The sequence below is a fragment of the Cryptomeria japonica genome, chromosome 3 (assembly GCF_030272615.1).
Source record: "Cryptomeria japonica chromosome 3, Sugi_1.0, whole genome shotgun sequence".
Lineage (NCBI taxonomy): Eukaryota > Viridiplantae > Streptophyta > Pinopsida > Cupressales > Cupressaceae > Cryptomeria > Cryptomeria japonica.
Window position 1 is genome coordinate 764,471,343 of NC_081407.1, and position 21,063 is coordinate 764,492,405.

General features: G+C 34.9%; 1 protein-coding gene across 1 annotated transcript; it reads right to left on the bottom strand.

Annotated features, from left to right (window-relative positions):
• Positions 1-2,612: 2,612 nt before the first annotated feature.
• Positions 2,613-20,179, bottom strand: LOC131874364 (glycine-rich protein 23-like). The gene is made up of 2 exons (XM_059217703.1): positions 19,654-20,179; positions 2,613-2,884 (listed from the first exon to the last, which is right to left on the bottom strand). The coding sequence occupies exons 1-2, from the start codon at positions 20,177-20,179 to the stop codon at positions 2,613-2,615; spliced, it is 798 nt and encodes a 265-aa protein (XP_059073686.1).
• Positions 20,180-21,063: the final 884 nt, after the last annotated feature.

Here is a 21,063-nt window from a genome sequence, read left to right on the forward strand (position 1 = left end):
AATCTCAATTGTTGATTCTTGCCAACTCACCCCTAGCCTTGGAAAATCCTATAAATAGACCTCATCTTGGAGGAATATGGATCCCAATTTCATATCATGATTGCATCCCATCTCATTTGCATTCAAGCATTGTTATTATAGGTATCTAGCTTATAGTTTATCAGTTTTAGCAATGTTGTCATGCTCAATTTTAGCTTAAATCTTAGCTTAATCATGCTAGATCAATCATTCATATAGCTTAATCATGCTATTCTTGCTAAGATCATGCATTTTTAGCATTCAAATCCTCCATCTAAGTGTAGTCAAGTCACTAGAATATGTATAATCAGATCTGAGAGCATTTTTCATACTCACATTTACTAGGAGGCAATAAGTTGATTAGCTATGGTTTTGTCTTTCTTTGATTTAAATCTTCTAACCATGCTTGTAATGATTTATTGAGTGCATTGTGTTTGCAGATACAGGTACACTTCACAGAGCACGACAGTTTGAATCTTTCTCAAATAGAAAATCCTAAAATTATTAGCAACAATGAAAAGGCAAGACCTAGTTCGAAACTCTTACCATTTATTTTAGTGTCAAGCAATCAAATTGGAGCACTATTCATAACAATTTGGTATGTATGGAAGATATTTTTTGTTATATTCATGTTCCTTTGGAAGAATATGATCATAAAAATCTTACATATTTCAAGAGAATTCATCTGGTAGATGGTACAAATGGATTTAGGGTTGTATGCTATTCTCGGGCACAAGGGTTTGGATCCATGGAGTGCCTTTTCTATTTTTCATGATGAGGAAATTATAAGGATAGTTTTCAGTAGAATTGATGAGGATTTTTTGTGGCTAGATCAAATATTAGAGTTGAGGAAAAATCATCTCTATAGCTCCCAAAGATCACCTGCATGCAAACCTGTCACAGAAGGAGAGAAGCAAAAAAGCTATGTGAGCTAGAATTCAGAGATCCAGAAAAGAGGAGTCATATTGATTGTGCAACAAGAATGCAATTCAATAATTACAGTTGTTATGAAAATACAAAGAGAGAATCCTTATAAGAGGATACTCGAAATCCTAAAGGTGAAAACCCTAAAGGAATATAAGATTCCTAAGTTTAGCTTAAGCATAGAGTATATTAGACTAATGATTAAATAAATAATTATTAGCTAATAAAAGATTACTCTAACACCCCCCCTAAGATGAACTTAGGGAGTAGCTAAAAGACAACTAAGGACTAAAAAAATACAGGAAAGAAACAATGGGTCTCGATAACTAGGCCTGATGAGGTACCCAAGTACAACAAAATCTTTGTAAAGTGGACAAAGAGGAGAAAACATTTTGGGAACAAAAATCCTGTCCAAGAAGAGATAAAAGCTCAAGTGAAGGATTGAGAAGACTCCAAACAAGAGTGTTCTAGAAGATAGGAACAAGAAAAAAGCATGAAGAACACCACTGAAGCATGAAATAGCTGCAAACACTGTCGAGGAGTAACTACTGATCTCAAGAACCTCCATTGAAATAGAACATGACTAGGTAGAGAAGACTGTAATCTACATGAGTGCCTTCAAATGATACTACTCAAATCAGATGGGAAACAAAGGCAAACAACTGAACTCGAAGATATAGATGGCATGAAACACCAAAGCCTGAAGAGCTCATCAATCAAACCAACAAAGCATTAGAACAACAAGACAAAACTCCCCATAACGGTGAAAAGGGAGAGGGATAGGCACACTGAAAAGAATGGCCAACAAGAACTGCATGACAAAGAACCAAAAACATCGAAGATACAGAGAAAGTACATAGTATCGTGGAAGGAACACTCACTTGACACACATCGTGAGGCTAATATTATGGAAGGAACACTCACTTCACAAAGGTAGATGACAAAGAAAGGTAAAAATCAACCCCCCCATGGCACTCTATAAGTAGTCCATGTACAATAAGACACAAGATGTGCAAGATCCCAAGTATACAATGCATGGTGGTACTTTATCTTAGTGTGTTTTCATAAATAAAATGCTACAATTATCAAAAGAGACAGAAGACTACAAATAGAAAGAACAACCAAAGACGAGACATCCTACTCAAAGAAAGAGATCCAAGGACCTGAAACATCCAAGATATTCATCAGAGTGCTGAAAAGAAAAAAATTGAATAAAAAATACTTGGAGCAGAATCTGGAAAGAAAACTCATTAATGGAAAGAATACAGAACAATCTTCCCAACGATATAAAGTTTTTGAAAAATAGAGTTCGGATCCTCAAGTTAGTATCCCCGAGTGTAAAAATGAACTTCTATCTTTGATAGAAAAAAATACCATCAAAAATGAAAAATAAAAAAGTTAAACCACCAGATCTGGATAGAGCTCAAAAAGAGCTTTCTGACGATATAAGGTTTTGCAAAAAATGACTCCGTTTGCCCAAGTTATCGAAAAATAACCAATAGCCTACCAAAAACCCCTTCAAGAAAAAAAATCCCCCTTGCTGGTGGAAGGGAGGTGGTGTCTAGGTGGCAATCAAGTGATGGCTGGGAGGAGCAGGTGGCAGGAAATAGAGCAGCTGTTAGGGGCTTTGGGGCCGAGCAACCGATAGTTTAAAGATCTTTGGTTGCAAACTATGGTTGGGCAGTGTAGGTGGCCAACGGGTTCCAGGTGGCGGCGGGGTCGCGTGGTTGGGCGATGGTTAGGCAGTGGAGCGTTGGCGGCAGGCGGCAGCGATAGATCCTAGCAGGCAGCTCCTGGTAGGCGGTGGCGGCTGTGATCATCATGGTAACTGGCAGGTTACGGTGACCACCATGGGAGCCGACGGTGTTAGGAACATCGGGTAAATCGCCAGGCTGGCCCCGGTGGGTTACAGACCGCCGGTGGCTCTTATGACCAATTCGGCCTAGTCAAGTCATAAAACTACCCAATTTATTTTCTTGATCTGTGTGCCTGAGGTCGTAGGGTCTGGGGCCTAAATTATTTTTTGCCTCTCAAACACCTGACACCAAAATATATTAAATTTTATATCAAAATTCATGGAAACGACCTCTTGAATCCAACCGTGAGGTCCTTTCGGCACCAAAATGTACTAAAAAATCAGCTACCCCCAAAAATGGAAAAAAGCAACTGCACAAACCCTCGAATACATAGATCTGAAGAACAAGGCCCAAAATCTCTCATGAAGAGAACAAGGGCATGCAGATCTAGAGCACTAATACCATATTGGAGTTGAGGAAAAACCAAAAAGCAGAGTCATATTGATTGTGCAACAAGAATGCAATTCAATAATTACAGTTTTTATGAAAATATAAAGAGAGAATCCTTATAAGAGGATACTCGGAACCCTAAAGGTGAAAACCCTAAAGAATTATAAGATTCCTAAGTTTAGCTTAAGCATAGAGTATATTAGACTAATAATTAAATAAATAATTATTAGCTAATAAAAGATTACTCTAACATCAAACATATCAAGTTTAAAAATTGTCCCTAAATGACTTAACTGGCTTATGTTTGTTCGAAACCACACCCACTTTCAAGTCCGTCAAGAATGATGAAGCGAACAAGTTAACTAGTGTTGTGTATGATAAAAGAGCCCTATGAATTGACACTACTGATGAACTAAGTGTCAAATATGCAAACATGAGTATTTCATACAAAGTGTACTATAGAAATTGGGAAGGTTTGACTTCCTCTACTATTGTGTATGTGGCTTATAAGATGGTAAAGGAGAATGTTGACTATGATTTGTGCAAATTGTTGAGGCGCCAATTGTTGGATAGTCTTTGACTGACAAAGATTGACTTATATCCCTTCTAGTATGGATCACTCATTGCATGTTTAGTTATTCACTTTATTAATACTTTACCTAGAATGAACAATATAGCTTGGAGAAGAGATTTTTTGATTTGTATTCAGATAAAAGGATATTTAGATATAGCTTGAATGATTTTGATAGTGCCTATGATAAATTCTTTTTGGATATTGAGAAAGAGTTGATTTTGAGGAAAGAAATCCTCCAAATATTGTTGAGTGGTACAAAGAGGACATTACTTTCCCAGTAAATAAAGATAGTTGTTTTATTGAGGTTGTTATTTAGGTAGAACTTCATGGTTTGACAAGCCTCCTTATGAGGTATCAAAAGATAAGTGTATGGACATTACAAATTTTTTCCTTAAGATGCCTAAGGATGTGAATGAAAGAAGATTTGGAACTTTTGAAGATATTATGGGTGAGTGTGGTGGAAGAAGACATAGAAAAATTGCATTAGTGTTGAAAGGAAAGAAAATAAAAAGATCATCTGATGAAGAATCTGCTTCTCCCTCCAAAGTGTCAAAAGGTAAAAGAATTAAAAAGAGATCTACAAAATTTGTTACAGTAGAGAGTGATGACGAAGATTTGGAGAAGTATAATGTGCAGAAGAGTGAGCTTCAGTTACGAAGTTGATGATTGCCTCCCCTGAAGGTATATTTGATGAAAATAGAATTATTGAGATGCTCTCAAAGCCTGATGGTTTGAAAAGAGTTGGTGAGTTGTATCTCACTGATCTGTCCTATGATCAAGACACTACTGAGTATGCTTGTGCTACGTATTTTCTCTTAGAAAATATTGTTCCTTTGAAAGTTGTTGATGTTCTCCCATAGGTGTTAATAAATTTTTTTATTGAAATGATTGCCACAGTCGTTTGAGAAGAAAGTGAATCTAGTGAACCTTTCACTGAAGGTAATGTATTGGAGAAGATAAATGAAAGGTTCCTAAAGGTACACCATGATCTCAAATTAACTTTGATTAATTTTAGGATGATTTTGGACATTGCATCTCAGCAATACAGATATTGTCTAAGGTGGCCTATGGCTATGAAGCAATTCAAAAATGATATAGAATCTATTGAGTCTCGACTTATAGCTTGTTATCCATGTCCTTTAATATTTACAAAGATGCAAACAGTGTCATGAGAGTCAAGGCTTGGGATCTTCATTCCTAGTTCACTTTGATATGGAAGCAAAGAGAAAACTATGTGAAATTATTTTGTGGACTTAAAGATGCCATGGAATTGTGGTTGTCCTTGTTTCTCAAACTGTTGGTTGATGCAAGAAAAGTTGAACAAAGTGTGTTTGATGCTGATATCTTTGATGTTGCAGTTAATTTATGTGCTCACTATGAAACTCAAAATAGGATCCTATCTGCTACTATGTGTGCCTAGAACTCATCAGTTATTGGTTTGAAGAATCAATACAAGGACATCTGACCTAGAAATTTTTTATTTGAATTTCTCTTTTCTCAAATTTTTCGTAATTATTCTATTGAAGAAGGTTGCAATTTTGGTTTTGTAGGTTTTTACTTAAATTAAGGTGTTTACCCTTTGTCATTGTTATTAAAGGGGGAGAAATGGTGTTAGAGAGAGAGAGAGAGAGAGAGAGAGAGAGAGAGAGAGAGAGAGAGAGAGAGAGAGAGAGAGAGAGAGAATTTTTTTTCCATCAATGAAAAAGGGGGAGATTGCTACACATATGGATGACATTGTTTTCATTGATGTTAAATCTTTGTCAATTTCATATTGTCCCGGCTATTATTGGTGATCTAGATTTTGGATAAGCTCAGTTTATGTGTAAGTGGTGGTTTACATTTTTGTTCTCTTGAAATTATGATGCAAAATTATCTATAGGTTCACATTGTGCTAATAAGAAGATATGAAATGATGTTTCAGTATGTTTCTAGAGAAATTATTCTCTAAAAATTTTCTTATGGCCCTTGTCATCTAAGTTTGGTGCAATATCTAAAATTCACTTCTAAAGTGGTCTCCTTTTTTCTTTCCAATCCAAAACTTAATTGTCCTTAGGTATTTTGAATAGATATGGCCAACTGAGATTACCTAGAGTTTTTTCTTTCTCCTAATAAACTCTGAGAATATTCAACTAATGTTTCTAGCATAAATAGTAATTTAATTCACCTTGAATTCACCTACAGAATAGAACAAAGGGATTACTATTTTTATGCATTTAATAAAACCCTAGATGAGTGTAAGGAATCATCTTAATTACCTTCTTCAGCATAGAGCTCTTGGAATTTGATTTCGTATGCAAAATAAGAAACACTTTGGCAAATTGAGCATTTATTTGGCTATATTGCAAGTTGGTTGTGTTGGCAATATAGCATTATAACAAAAAATGAAAGATTGTTGACATTTCAATAAGGATATTGAGAAGATTGTTGATGATTATGGATATAACTAATTAAGGATGTTTACTGTCTTGATATTATTATTTTGTCATTGATGTCAAGAAATTGATTTTCTAATTCAGTATGATGTTCCCATATCTTGAGAAGTATGATTTGAAGAATATAAAGATGTCGGTAAAAGACACAGGAAAGATTATGATGAATAAGAGGATGAATAAGGTATTCAATGGGCAACTATTACTGAGTCAGACAATGATGAGATCATGATGTTTAGATTGTTTTAACATCATACATATGTTGTAAATTGTAAGGTTAATAATATACTATGTTACCAAGCAAAGAACCTAGTCAGTAAACCCTAAGGAATCTAGTCGGTAAACCCTAAGATTATCGCTATCGGTTAATGAAGGCAGAATGTCTACCGAGTGAATTTTAGTATTTACCGAGTTATAACCGAGTTGTAACCGAGCTATAACATAATGCATTAAATGGTTACATGCGTTATTTAATGAAGGAAGCTGCTGAGCTGGAACTGATTAAATGATTGGTATGCCGTAAATATAGTTTGTTAATGAATCTATGGCAAAGGAAGATCAGCATGAAGATCTATAGTGCAGATTGAACCACAATACCCTAGCACAAGTTCCAAGAAATATATGAAAGTTCCTAGGCAGGGTAAAACATTTTTAGATCAAAAGATGCATTGAACCTAGACAAGATTGAAGATCTGATGGCTATGATTGATCATGGGAAATGTGATCAAGGAGATTAAGTGGTTAGCTAATTGTTTATAAATAGGAAACTGTTGATAAACAATGTATGCGGGAAAGAGTATGCACAAGGATACTACATAATGATTACCGAGCACTGAAGCTTGAAGACCTGTTTGAATAACAGAGTATAGAAGCCTAACAGATGGACAAGATTAGTTCTATGTCTAGATTCTATTGAAGAAATAAGAATCTACTTTAGCATTTTAGATGTGAAGTTGCAGATAGATTTTACTATTCTTATCTTGTGAAAGTGACATAAAATCTCTTAACCGAGTGGACTTAACAGTCTTATTTGTAAAACCCTCTAGCAAGGTGACATTTTGATTGAGTGTTTGAAATCCTTTAACAAGGTCACTTCTAACAAGGTGAAGATCCTAACAGATCTGAGGGAAATCCCTTAACCGGGTCACATCTAGCAATGTGTTTGTAATCTTTAACAGGATTTGCTTTTAACCAAACATACTCTAGAAGAGTATATTTCTTAGTGGGTCCGAAATCCCACAGTGGTTTTTCCCTATTTGGGTTTCCACGTTAAATCTGGTGTTATGAGGTTTATGATGTTTATATGATTTTGAGTTTGCATGTTTAACAGTTTTGGTTATATTATTGAAGTATATGTTACCGATGTTGAATCTGATGTTTTTATAGGAGATTAAGTTTGTATGATTCACCCCCCCCCTCTCATCTTGTTGGCTATTGAATCTTTACTTACATTTAGTATCAAAACTATTAATTGGTATTAGAGCCTTGGACTCTAGAAGAAAAGTTTAAAGGCACTTGAGTTAAAGATCCAAAGATTTATAAGAGGGATGCACTGAAGCTGAACAAGTCAAGTTTCTCTACATGGTAGAAAAGGATGAAGCTACATCTATCAAGAGTTGGAGAATATGTTGTATACTATCTGGAGAATGATTTTGTTACACCGAGCACCTATCCATTGACTATGGAAGAGATAAAGGTAAAGCAAGAACATATTCAAGCAATGATTGAAATAACATCTGCATTGACCGACTCAGAGTTTAATGATCTAGAAGGCTGCAATGATGCAAAGGCAATGCGAGATAAGCTCATATCAGTGTATGGAGGAGATGAACATGTCCAAAGAGAAAAAGTAGATAGTCTAAGAGGACAACTTGAATCCATGAGGATGAATGAAGGTGAGAACATAACTAAGTACAATACAATACTAAAGGAGATTGTCAATCAAATCAAAGGAGCAGGTGGAACTATTGAAGAAAAGGATATAACAAGTAAGTCCTTAAGAACCCTTCTACCAGCTTATGCAATCCGAGTCTCTATAATCAATGAATTGAGGTTTGTACCTAATATGCCAGTTTCTTTAGATGCTACTATTGGCAAGCTACATGCATTTGAATTAAGTAACTTTGATAATAGTGGATCTTCGATAAATAAAGTTGAATCTACATTTAGCTCTTTTCATCTTGATGAATCTAATGATTTCAATGAAAGAAAGTATAAGTACTCTGAAGGAGATCATAGTGGAGCAAGTGAAAGATTTCATAAGAACATGGAAGAAGTACACAAATTGTATGAGGAACATCAGAAAGCAAGAAGAGTTTGAAGCACTATTAGCCAAAAGGTTACCAACAGGCAAAGGTAAGTACAAAGGAAAACTACCTTTGAAATGTTTCAATTGTGATAAGATAGGACATATGGCTTCTAACTATCCTGACAAAGATTCTACTGAAAAGAGAGATTACCGAGATGACAGACAAAAAGATAATCATTACAGAGGACACCGAGACTTCAAAAGAAGAGATAGAAAGACATGCTTAATAGCCGATGAGGAATCCAATGATGATAAATCAGATGAAACTGATACAGAGGAAGTAGTTTATGTGGCTATCAAACATGGATCAGATGAAGAAAGGTATGAAGAAAAAGCCCTAATATCTCACATAAAAACTAATGATTCTTGGATCATAGATAGTGGATGTTCACATCATATGACAGGAGATAAACACAAGTTTGTTATATTAGAAGATTATGATGGAGGCTATGTTAGATTTGGTAATGATGCACCATGTCCGGTGAAAGGTAAAGGATCTATAACACTTCTTGACAATGCAAGATGCACTGATGTTTATTGGGTTGAACGTTTGAAATACAATTTGTTGAGTGTAGCATAGCTAAACAACATAGGTTACCGAATAGAATTTCAGAAAGGAATTGTCAAAGTTCATGACAAGAATGGAAAGTTAGCTACTACCTGGACACAAACAAAAGGTAATACATTTCACCTTGACTCAACTCTTAACAAGTGTTTGTATTCAAAGATAGATGATACTTGGTTATGGCATAAAAGGTTTTGTCATGTAAATTTTGATAATTTGATCAAAATAAGCAAGAAGCACCGAGTAAGAGGTCTACTGAGTCTTGAAAAACCTGAGAATGTTATGTGCCAAGGATGCCAGATGGGTAAGATGTCAAGATCAAGCTTTACAAGTAAGTCTTACACTTCTAAGGGAATTTTAGCTCTTGTGCACACTGATCTTTGTGGTCCTATGAAAGTTCAAAGTTATTATGGTGATAAATATTTCATATTATTTGTGGATGACTATTCAAGGATGATGTCAGTAATATTTTTAAAAGATAAATCAGAAGCTTTTCAAATGTTTAAATGGTACAAGGCAAGAGTTGAAAATGAAACAGGAAGACAACTGAAATGTCTTAGATCAGATAGAGGAGGAGAGTTCACATCTGATGAATTCAACTTATTTTGCAATGATCATGGTATTAAAAGACAAGTCTCTTCACCAAGAACTCCACAGCAGAATGGAAGAGCAGAGAGAAGAAACAAATCTATTGTGGATTGTGCTAGAACACTAATGATTAAAAAGAAAGTGCCATAAACATTTTGGAGAGAAGCAATAAGCATAGCAGTTTACACCCTAAACTGAGTACAGTTGAAGAAAGGTACTTTGAAGACACCATACAAAATCTGGTATGATAAGAAACCTAATGTAAATTATTTTAAAATCTTTGGAAGTAGATGCTATGTTCACAAAGATGATAGAAATGACAAGTTTGATCAGAAGAGTGAAGAAGGAACATTTCTAGGTTATTCCTCTAGAAGCAAAGCATTTCAATGTCTGATCAAATCATCTAACAAAATAGTAGAAAGTGCAAATGTGAAAATTGATGAATTTGCAGAAAGAAATGATGAAGGAAATTCCAAGGAACTAGAAGACTATGACGAATTTGTCTATGTTCAATTGACAAGTCTTACCAAGAAGATTGTTGAGGAAAATGAAGAGAATATCCAGTTATCGAGTGATGAAGAAGATCATACAGAGCCTACCGAGCTTGTATTAGCCAAGTATGTCAGTAGACATCATGCACCAAGTCAGATTATAGGAGATAAGGATGATCCAGTGATGACAAGGAACAAACTGAGACAAAACACATGTTTGATATTTGAATTTGAACCAAGAATAGTGAAAGAGGCATTTAACAGTGAAGATTAGATAAATGCTATGACAGAAGAGATTGATCAAATCAAGAAGAATGACGCATGGACACTAATCCCAAGACCGAAGGACAAAAATGTAATCGGTACAAAGTGGATTTTCAGAAACAAGCTAAATGAAAAAGGAGAGGTCATTCGAAACAAAACAAGACTAGTTTGCAAAGCTTATGCTCAAGAAGAAGGAATTGATTATGGTGAAACTTTTGCACCTGTTGCTAGACTTGAAGGAGTAAGAACATTGTTGGCATATGCTGCTTTCAAAAATTTCAAGGTATATCAAATGGATGTCAAATCTGCATTTCTAAACGGAATATTAGAAGAAGAAGTTTTTATTGAACAACCTGAAGGATTTGTTGAAGACAAGAATAAAGATCAGGTATGTAAATTGAACAAAACTTTATATGGTTTGAAACAAGCACCTAGAGCATGGTATGAAAGATTGCACTCTTATTTGATTAAGATTGGTTTTATAAGGACAAGTGAGAACATCAATATATACATGAAGAAGGATAAAAATGGAATACTGATCTTAGCCATATTTGTTGATGATATTATATTTTGTGGAAATGACTCTTTATGCAAGAACTTTGGAAATGAAATGAGCAAAGAATTTGAGATGGCATTAATTGGTGAGATAAAGTATTTTATAGGTTTACAGATACTGCAAATGAAAAATGAGATTTTCATTACTCAATCCAAGTACATAAAGGAAATCTTGAAGAAATTTGGAATGGAGGATTCAAAACCAGTAAGTACTCCTATGACTACCAACTATAAATTATCAAAGAATGATGAATCTGCATCTGTTGATGAGACACTTTACTAATCCATGATTGGAAAGCTACAATATGTTGTTCACAACAAACTAGACATAGCACATGCAGTAGGTATAGTTGCAAGATTCTCTGCAAATCCTAAGGAAACACACATGACAACAATCAAAAGAATTTTTAGATACTTGAAAGGCACTGAAGATTATGGCTTAGTATATCAGAAAGGAAATGATTTTGATTTAAAAGTTTATACTAATGCTGATTGGGTAGGCAACATTGATGAAAAAAAAAGCACAAGTGAAGGAGCTTTCTTTTTAGGAGAAAGACTAGTGAGTTGGCTTAGCAAGAAACAAGGATGTGTTTCACAGTCAATAGCAGAAGCCGAATATGTTGAAGCAACATTGAATTGTACCAACATTGCATGGATCAAACAACTGTTGGAAGGTATAAATGAGAAAGTTACCGAGCTAGTAACTATATCTATGACAATACTAGTGCCATTAATATTTCAAAGAATCCTGTTATGAACTCTAAGACAAAGCACATCTCTTTCAAATATCATTATCTTAGAGAAGAAGCTCAAGAGAAGAAAGTGGTGTTGGAGTATGTTAGAACAAAGGAACAAATATCAGATATCTTCACCAAGCCACTACCAAGGGACACTTTTGAATATCTCAGAAGTAAGTTAGACATCCTACCCCTATCTTCTACTCACTGACCGAGTTCGGTGAAAGCATCAATCCGATGACTCTATCGAATATCTTTTAGGAGTTGATGCTGCATTACACACTTTAGGATGTTTTCTAAAGGTGTACAGGAAATAATACAGGAATACAGGAAATAATATAGGAATTGAAGACAAAATGCTCTGACTGAGACTGAATTGACACATTATAGCAGGAATTCACTTCATACAAGAAGAAATTATGTTTTAGTTCTTTGCTTTTTGGCATTGTTGTCAAAGGGGGAGAAAAATGAGAAAGGAGAGAAGATTGAAGACAATACGGGAAGTCTAAAGTATGGGGGAGAAGTTTGATGACAACAAGAGAGCATTTCAGCATTTTAGAATCATAGCAACCCGAATCTTTTAAGGTCAAATCAATTGGTTTTGCCATCAATGCCAAAGGGGGAGATTGTTGGCAATATAGCATTATAACAAACAATGAAAGATTGTTGACATTTCAATAAGGATATTGAGAAGGTTGTTGATAATTATGGATATAACTGATTAAGGATGTTTACTGTCTTGATATTATTATTTTGTCATTGATGTCAAGAAATTGATTTTCTAATTCAGTATGATGTTGCCATATCTTGAGAAGTATGATTTGAAGAATATAAAGATGTCGGTAAAAGACACAAGAAAGATTATGATGAATAAGAGGATGAATAAGGTATTCAATGGGCAACTATTACTGAGTCAGACAATGATGAGATCATGATGTTTAGATTGTTTTAACATTGTACATATGTTGTAAATTGTAAGGTTAATACTATACTATGTTACCAAGCAAAGAACCTATTCGATAAACCTTAAGGAACCTAGTCGGTAAACCCTAAGGTTATCGCTATCGGTTAATGAAGGCAAAATGTCTACCGAGTGAATTTTAGTATTTATTGAGTTATAACTGAGTTGTAACTAAGCTATAACAGAATGCATTAAATGGTTACATGTCTTATTTAATGAAGGAAGTTGATGAGATGGAACTGATTAAATGATTGGTATGTCGTAAATATAGTTTGTTAATGAATCTATGGCAAAGGAAGATCAGCATGAAGATCTACAAAGCAGATTGAACCGCAATACCCTAGCACAAGTTCCAAGAAATATATGCAAGTTCATATGCAGGGTAAAACGTTTTCAGATCGAAAGATGCATTGAACCTGGACAAGATTGAAGATTTGATGGCTATGATTGATCATGGGAAATGTTACCAAGGAGATTACTTACGGTTAGCTAATTGTTTATAAATAGGAAACTGTTGATAAACAATGTATGTGGGCAAGTGTATGCACAGGGATGCTACATAATGATTACCAAGCATTGAAGCTTGAAGACCTGTTTGAATAACAAAGTATAGAAGCCCAACAAATGGACAAGATTAGTTATATGTCTAGATTGTATTGAACAAATAAGAATCTACTTTAGCATTTTAGATGTGAAGTTGCAGATAGATTTTAAGACTGTTATCATATGAAAGTGACAGAAAATATCTTAACCGAGTGGACTTAACAGTCTTATTTGTAAAACCCTCTAGCAAGGTGACATTCTGATTGAGTGTTTGAAATCCTTTAACAAGGTCACTTCTAACAAGGTGAAGATCCTAACAAATCTGAGGGAAATCCCTTAACCGAGTCACATCTAGAAATGTGTTTGTAATCTTTAACAGGATTTGCTTTTAACTGAGCATACTCTAGAAGAGTATATTTCTTAGTGGGCCCAAAATCCCACAATGGTTTTTCCCTATTTGGGTTTCCACGTTAAATCTGGTGTTATGAGGTTTATGATGTTTATATGCTTTTGAGTTTGCATGTTTAACAGTTTTGGTTATATTATTGAAGTATATGTTACCGAGGTTGAATCTGATGTTTTTATAGAAGTTAAGTTTGTATGATTCACCCCCCCCTCTCATCTTGTTGGCAATTGAATCTGTACTTACATTTAGTATCAAAACTATCAGGTTGTAGTCGTGTTTTAATTCAAGTTTTAATCATGTGAGAAATTAATTGAATTGGTAGATAAGCTACAATTTTAGATCTCGGTCATTGATTCCCTTTCTAAAAATGATTAGGATCATGTCAAAGTCCCTTTGACTTGATAGGTTGGCTATCTTTTCTAGCATTGCAGCTCCAGTTCCTTATTCTCATTCTTGCAAGACCATGGGTTGAGTGGGTCTTGCTTCTATCTCTTTTTGGTACTAGGCCTTCAAGCACCTTAAGAAAATATTGACAACCACAACTATCCTGAAAGTATTAGATCTAGAAGGATGCTTCGTTGTAGTTATAAATGTTTCCAAAGAAGGATTTGGAGTGGTTCTCATGCAATATAGGCAAGTAATTTCTTATGAATCAATAAAGTTGAAAAATTACAAGAAAAACTATTCACCCCATGATCTCAACTTTGCAACAATTGTATAAACTCTTTAGATGTGGTGATCCTATCTATTAGGCAAGCCCTTAAAACCTAGATTAGATCATCAAGGGTTAAGATATATTTTTACTCAACCTAATGTAAATGCCCACTAAAGAAAGTGGTTGAAATTATTTTTCAACAACTTTGAAATCAGCTATATAAAAAGGAAAGAAAATTGGGTGACAAATATCCTAAGTTGTAGAATGCATATATCTCCCATGGTTTTCTTATGCACTGATTTTAGGGCTTGATTTTTACAATAGTTAGTAAGAGATGAATATTACCAACAAATTAAGGAACCCCTTCAGGCTAATCCTTAGGATTTGAGGTATGAAGGGTTCATTTTTGAGTCACATGGTCTTTTGAGTTACTAAAGTCATATTTACATGATTGAATCTATAAAACTAAGAAAATTGGTTTGGAAAGAGATGCATTCAACACCATATTCAAGTCATCTATGGGTTACCAAGCTATTAGTATATGCTACAACTCTTTACTTTCTGATGGGAATGAAGAAGGATGCTGCGAATTTCTGGAAAACTACTTCAAATGCTAGAGGATGAAGGCAAAACACCAACATTCAATAGGACTACTGCAACCTAATGCCATTTCAAATTGGAAATGATAGATCATTAGCATGGATTTTTTTCAATGTCTACCTATGTCCAGAAATAAACATAATGCCATATTGGTAGCAGTGGATAGGATCACCAAAGAAGTCCAATTCATACCAAAAAATTTAATAGATGGGGCACTTATTATTGCTAGAAAATTTGTGCAAGAAATTTTTTGATTGCATGGGGTGCTAGAAAAGATTATATTTTACAGAGATGCCAAGATGAAACCAAGGTTCTGGCAAACCTTGTCTATGTCCTTAGGACTCAGTTGAACATGACTTCATCTTATCACCCAGAAAAAAATGGCCAAACAAAAACATTAAATCGGGTCCTAGAAGATCTTTTAAGAATGTACTACATAGATTAGTAGTATATGTGGGAGGATTACCTACCTTTAGTAAAATTTTCATATAATAACCCTTATTAGTCATCCATTAAGATGGTGCAATTTGAGGGATTGTATGTAAGGAGTTGACAAACTCCTATCAATTGAGATAAGCTAGAAGATAGGATAAGCCTTGGTTTTGAGATGCTCTTGAAAATGGAGGAACAATTTAAGTTGCTCAAAACAAGGTTAGTAGAAGCTAATGATTGGTACAAGAGCTATGCAAATGCAAAGAGAATTTTGAGATAGTTTGTGGTAGGAGAGAAAGTACTCCTAAGGGTCAAACCACAAAACCTTTCCATCAATTTTGGGAAACATTCTAAGCTCGAATCATGATATGTGTGACCTTTTAAAGTCCTATAAGTTGTCAATCCATTCTCTTGCAAGATTTCTCTACCTCCAACTCATTCTCGATTGCATAACATTTTTCATGTATCATATTTAAAGAAGTATATATCAATCTTTAATCATATGATTGACTAGAACTCTTCCAAGTGTAGGATCTAGGGGTGGTCAAGATCGAACCACTAAAGGTGCTTGAGGTACATAAGATCCACTTTTGTACAATCGAGAAGTCATGAAATGGAAGGTCTAGTGGGACCAATACTTAGAGGACAGTGCCATTTGGGAGGACTATCATGAGACTTGTCAAAATTTTCCTCATCTTTTCAATATTTTTGACATCTTAAACAAAATATATTGTCTAGTTAAAACATGAGTTTTCTTTTTAAGGTTATGTTGATACTTAATCATTGTAGATGATGATTCACAAGGGAGAGGATATGTTACATCCCTCTTTCTCATGAACAATTTCATTTTGTTTTGTTGCATATTAGAGATGTAATAATTAAATGTCAAACTTAATGAGTACATTAGTTTGTTGAATATAAAAGGAATGGATGAATTTTGATTTGAGTAGTTAAGTGAGCTAATGCCTTATTATGAAGATACTTGAATGTTATTAATATTATGTCTAACAAGGTTTGTGTATCTAAGTGGATGCAAAAAAATTCTATCACCCTTTGAGAAGGGGGGAGAGTATCATTAGGGAGAGGGGCACAAACATGTGAAGAGGTCAAAATTGTCATTGACACAATGTCATAACTATTGAGATAAGTAACCTAGTTAGGGATTATTGTTGTTTCCCTAAAATAATCTTCGTTTGATTCGATGTTTATGTTGTTAGGGCATCAAGACCTTGTATAGTCCAATTCGTCATGCCAAGGCCGTCTCCATTATATTTATAATCGTTAATATTGAATTTATATTTTTGATATGAATTTATAATTTTATTTGACATAAATTAATGGATTTGAGATTGATGGAATATTAGTGCTCAACCGACTTATTAATTAATTTATGAAATATATATCTATATATATAGAGAGAGATGCATATATATACATATGCAGTTAATATCTATATATATAAATATACATATCAGTTCCAATGGGTAATTTAACAAATTCAAAATTTATAATCCTTGAGATAATTTGAATACGGTTAATTAAGCTGAACTTCTATGAATAATATTATAGTAATTCGTTTATCATCAACGACATTCTTAATAAGATTCAACCATCATAATCCACGATCTTATTAATGAAATTCAATTGATATCAAGCCATAATGTGAATTGGAAAAGTAAGAGAATAATATGTGATGGGATTCTATTGATCAACCTATGGATTTCTTGAATCAAAATGAAGTGAACTCAAATTGTAGTGTTGCATTTGACATAACCGTTTCTAGAATTAATGGAAATGATTGCCACCTTGGGGCCTGAGACTTAATAGAGAAAGGAGCGATTGTATTGGAATTGGAAAAGAAAGAAATACGTATTATTTTTTTGGCTTAGGAAAAACTCCTAGAAAAGAAGAGCTACCGGTACGTAACCAGAGAGCTCGAAGGTATAAGTGATAAAGTCCTACATCTTTCAACTAACTACCTTTAATTACAGGCATTTCGTAATTCTCATTTCTGTAAATCTCTTTAATGTCTTTTATAGAAAATTAGAGTATTCAGGTTAAGTCTTCATGACAATGAAATTGTCCCAGTATAATTGCAAAGACGGTACAATAATCATTTAAACTTTACGTTCTTGACTGAATAGAACAAAGACAAACATAAGGAATGATTACTGTAATACGAAGCTGTTATGTTTGTGTTATATAGTAGTTGAAATGGCGATGCCACGTTCAATAGCCGAAAACCCTTGTACTTCCAAGGTAGCCTTAGTCACAGGCTATGAAAATAATCTATGGCTTTAAGGAATTGCAAATACATTAGTCCAAGCTTGTTCTTAACCAATACTTGAGCTTCATTCACCCTTTTTGTTATCTTCAGAAGGAATAAAGAACGAGTGTCAATTGTTAAATCTTGTACCATTGAGGTTGTTCAACAGAAGTCTGAAGCTTAACCCACTATTTTTGGGTTTTACTTATTACTAGCGTAGTCTTATATCGAGTTTGCAGTCTCATTTCCATCTATTTAACAAAAGTCTGTGACACAGAAGTGACTGGCAAGCAATTAATTCCAAAACTGTAATTGCAAATAATTTACCTGAGGTTCTTAAGTTATAAGCTCACGAAATAAGTGTAGAACATGTAGTGGTAGTTTTTCATCCTCATGGAATGAATATACATTAAACCCCTGGCATGCAAAGAGTTACATAGACTTAATTGGAATCAAATTATCACTCTTGACCTCACTTCTTCAGTTAAGTAAAGTGCAGAAGTAGCACATGTATAAGCTTGTGGAGAAAAAGTTAAAGTCTAACTAACTCAATGCACACCATGGTTGAGTTTCCAGGATAAGGTCACTAGGTAGTGAACCTAAACCATTTTGCAAGGTACCTGTAGGTTTTGTAAACCTATTGTTTCATTCTTTCAGTTACCATTGAGGGGTCAGTTAGACTGAATTAAAGTGCACGTGTTCATTCTAAACCAATGGAAGTATCTTAGAATTATATATCCTCTTGATACATATAAATATGAAGAGTTGTATTTGAACTGTTCATACACAGCCAAATGTGTTAAACTTTCTTAAATAGCTCTAGTGTTAATCTACATTGGCTGGTACAGAATGTAATTACAGGATGTATGTATGCCACCTAGTAACCAAAGCAAGATCAAACTGGGATTATGAGTGTTAATAAGTATGAAGTTGAGTAGGATGGGGGGTGGATGAGTGCATAGTAACAAAACTAAATCCTTTGGCTAAGGTGGCGCATTGTTCTGCATGCGTCGGTCAGTTCATCAGAATTGGATACCTAATCTAGTTAGCAGTCATACTAGTTAGCAGGAGCCTAAAGTATGTGACCAATTAGAGGTGTGCGAATTGTTAAACACCAAGCTCATATGACAATTAACCCTAGTCTTATGTCTGCACCCTTGCGAAGGGTAGGGTTGCTTTTGCAAGGAAGGTGTGTGGGAGACTGCCAAGTCTCTCATTGGAAGTAAAGCATCTCAATGATACTCTCCCTCAAGTAGAATATGTCAAGATTTGATTGGACATCTGCATAAACAATCTAGGAGACACTGTAGTTTCTAAACTCTTGAATTTTCTCTATATGTTTAGTATGTGTACATGTGTTTGTAGAAAAGAATTATATAAATCTCTTGCTTTCATGCTTTCTATTCTGTTAGTATTTAATGTTTACTTGTGAGAACGTGAAAATAGGAAAATATTTTGCAAAATTAAGATTATGTAATTTTTGATAAAATCACTTATGAGAGTTGCTTGTTATTTTTTTCATTTTCTTTTCAAAATAAAAAGTATTGTTACAAGTGGAGTAAGGAAGAGTTTGATAAAGGGTTGAATTGTTCCAATGTTATTGGGTAATGGATCCTATTCATAATAAATTCTCTACTCATGTTCATAAATACTTTTAAATAGTTAAAGAAAACATATTAATTTATTTTGAAAAAGTAGAATGAGATTCTAAATAGAAGCGCTAAATGATACAAATTATAAATTAACTTATTATTGAGAAAATAAAGCTAGGTGAGATATAATTATTTATTATTTTAAAAAAGTGAAAATGTGTCCCATATAACTATGAAATGAGATTATGTGCAATCCGTACTACGATGAGCACCATTGAAACTAGATGACCATTAAAATGAGACACCATATCAACATAAAGGCTGATAACAATATGTAGGATTCATATTTACTAAATAAAACTTTCTTAAAAAGGTGATTACAGTGGGCAATTAGTGACCAAAGCCATCTTTATTATAATTCGTACATAATACTAAGTAGCATATCTAACTATTATTGATCAAGTCCCTTGTTACCATCCATATAGAGCTCTTCAGTTGCCTGGACCACCACCACCATACCCGCCACCGCCAGGGCCACCACGTCCACCACCACCACCATAACCTCCTCCTGGACCGCCCATTCCGCCTCCACCTTGACCACCATGTCCTCCACCGCCACCATAGCCTCCTCCTGGACCACCCATTCTGCCGCCACCGGGTCCATAGCCTCCACCTTGACCACCATGCCCTCCACCACCACCATAGCCTCCTCCTAGACCACCACCACCGTAACCTCCACCTACGCCACCACCACCTCCTCCACCAGCATAGCCTCCTCCTGGGCCACCACCACCCTGTCCACCACCATAGCCTCCTCCTGGATCACCACGTCCTCCACCACCACCATAGCCTCCGCCTGGCCCACCATCACCGTAGCCTCCTCCTGGTCCACCACCGCCACCGCCACCTCCACCCGGCCCATACTTTTCTTGGGTTACCTCATCACAGTTAGCACGGTCAAGAAGGGCCGATGAAAATATAATGCCCAGCAGGATACAACATACTATTTTCCAACCAGACGGCATTGGTAACTCGTTACAAATAAACAACCAGATTTGAGAAATCGAAGTGTGGCCTTTCTTATTTATAGTGTTTCTTTACGTTCTATTGCAATTTCTAATGCACAAGACGACGTGGCCACTAGCTTGCTGTCCCATCAGATGTATGTGTTTTACCTGCTCAGATTAATCTGTCTGCTTGAGTCGGCAAAACGTATCAGCACAGATAACATAGATTATACTTGTTTATATGTATCATCACAATCCAAAATTTGTAGTGGGTATAATTGCTGAACCGGCGACGAGCTGCTCCGTAATTTCTGTTGTCACGGGTGAAGTTTTTAGAAAAAATTATATTGTTAAAGCATCCAGAAGACAAGATACAGTTGCGACTGAGGATAACTTTCTTATCTGCCCAACTACTTTCACGTAGCCCCGTGCATTCTATAGTATTTTTCTTAACATAAAAGTCTTGAGTGATTTTTTTGGGCATCTGTGCAGTTGACTTTGTTTTCGATCGACCATTTATTAATGTCGTTTGAATCGTCTTTGGCGTTGATTTTATTTTCCTAGCGTCTGCTTATTAATTCCTGGGAACAGAACTGTTGCTCCCATGCAGTTTTAATTTTTGTTTTTTTTATTGTAATGGTCCAAGTTAGGAGAGTTTATAAATGGGAATTTCATTTCTACTATGAGTACAATAATAGTTTTTAATGTAAGTTTTTTGTTTATAAAGATGTTTCTACGTATGTCCAACTGTTTCCAAATGAATTTAAATTTCTATGCATGTCACTTGTTTCAACAAGTAGATTTAAATTTGGAGTATAATGAATCAACAAGGACATGATGTCTGCAATCATAATGATCCAATGAAAGTTTGAGCTTTCATTGCTATAAGAGCAATGCAACAT

Excerpts from the sequence above, each read along its gene's own strand:
- LOC131874364 (XM_059217703.1), bottom strand. The coding sequence starts at position 20,179 with ATGCCGTCTGGTTGGAAAATAGTATGTTGTATCCTGCTGGGCATTATA. Across the intron at positions 2,885-19,653 it reads GTATGGTGGTGGTGGTCCAG|GCCGAATTGGTCATAAGAGC; the intron begins GCAACTGAAGAG and ends TGACTTGACTAG.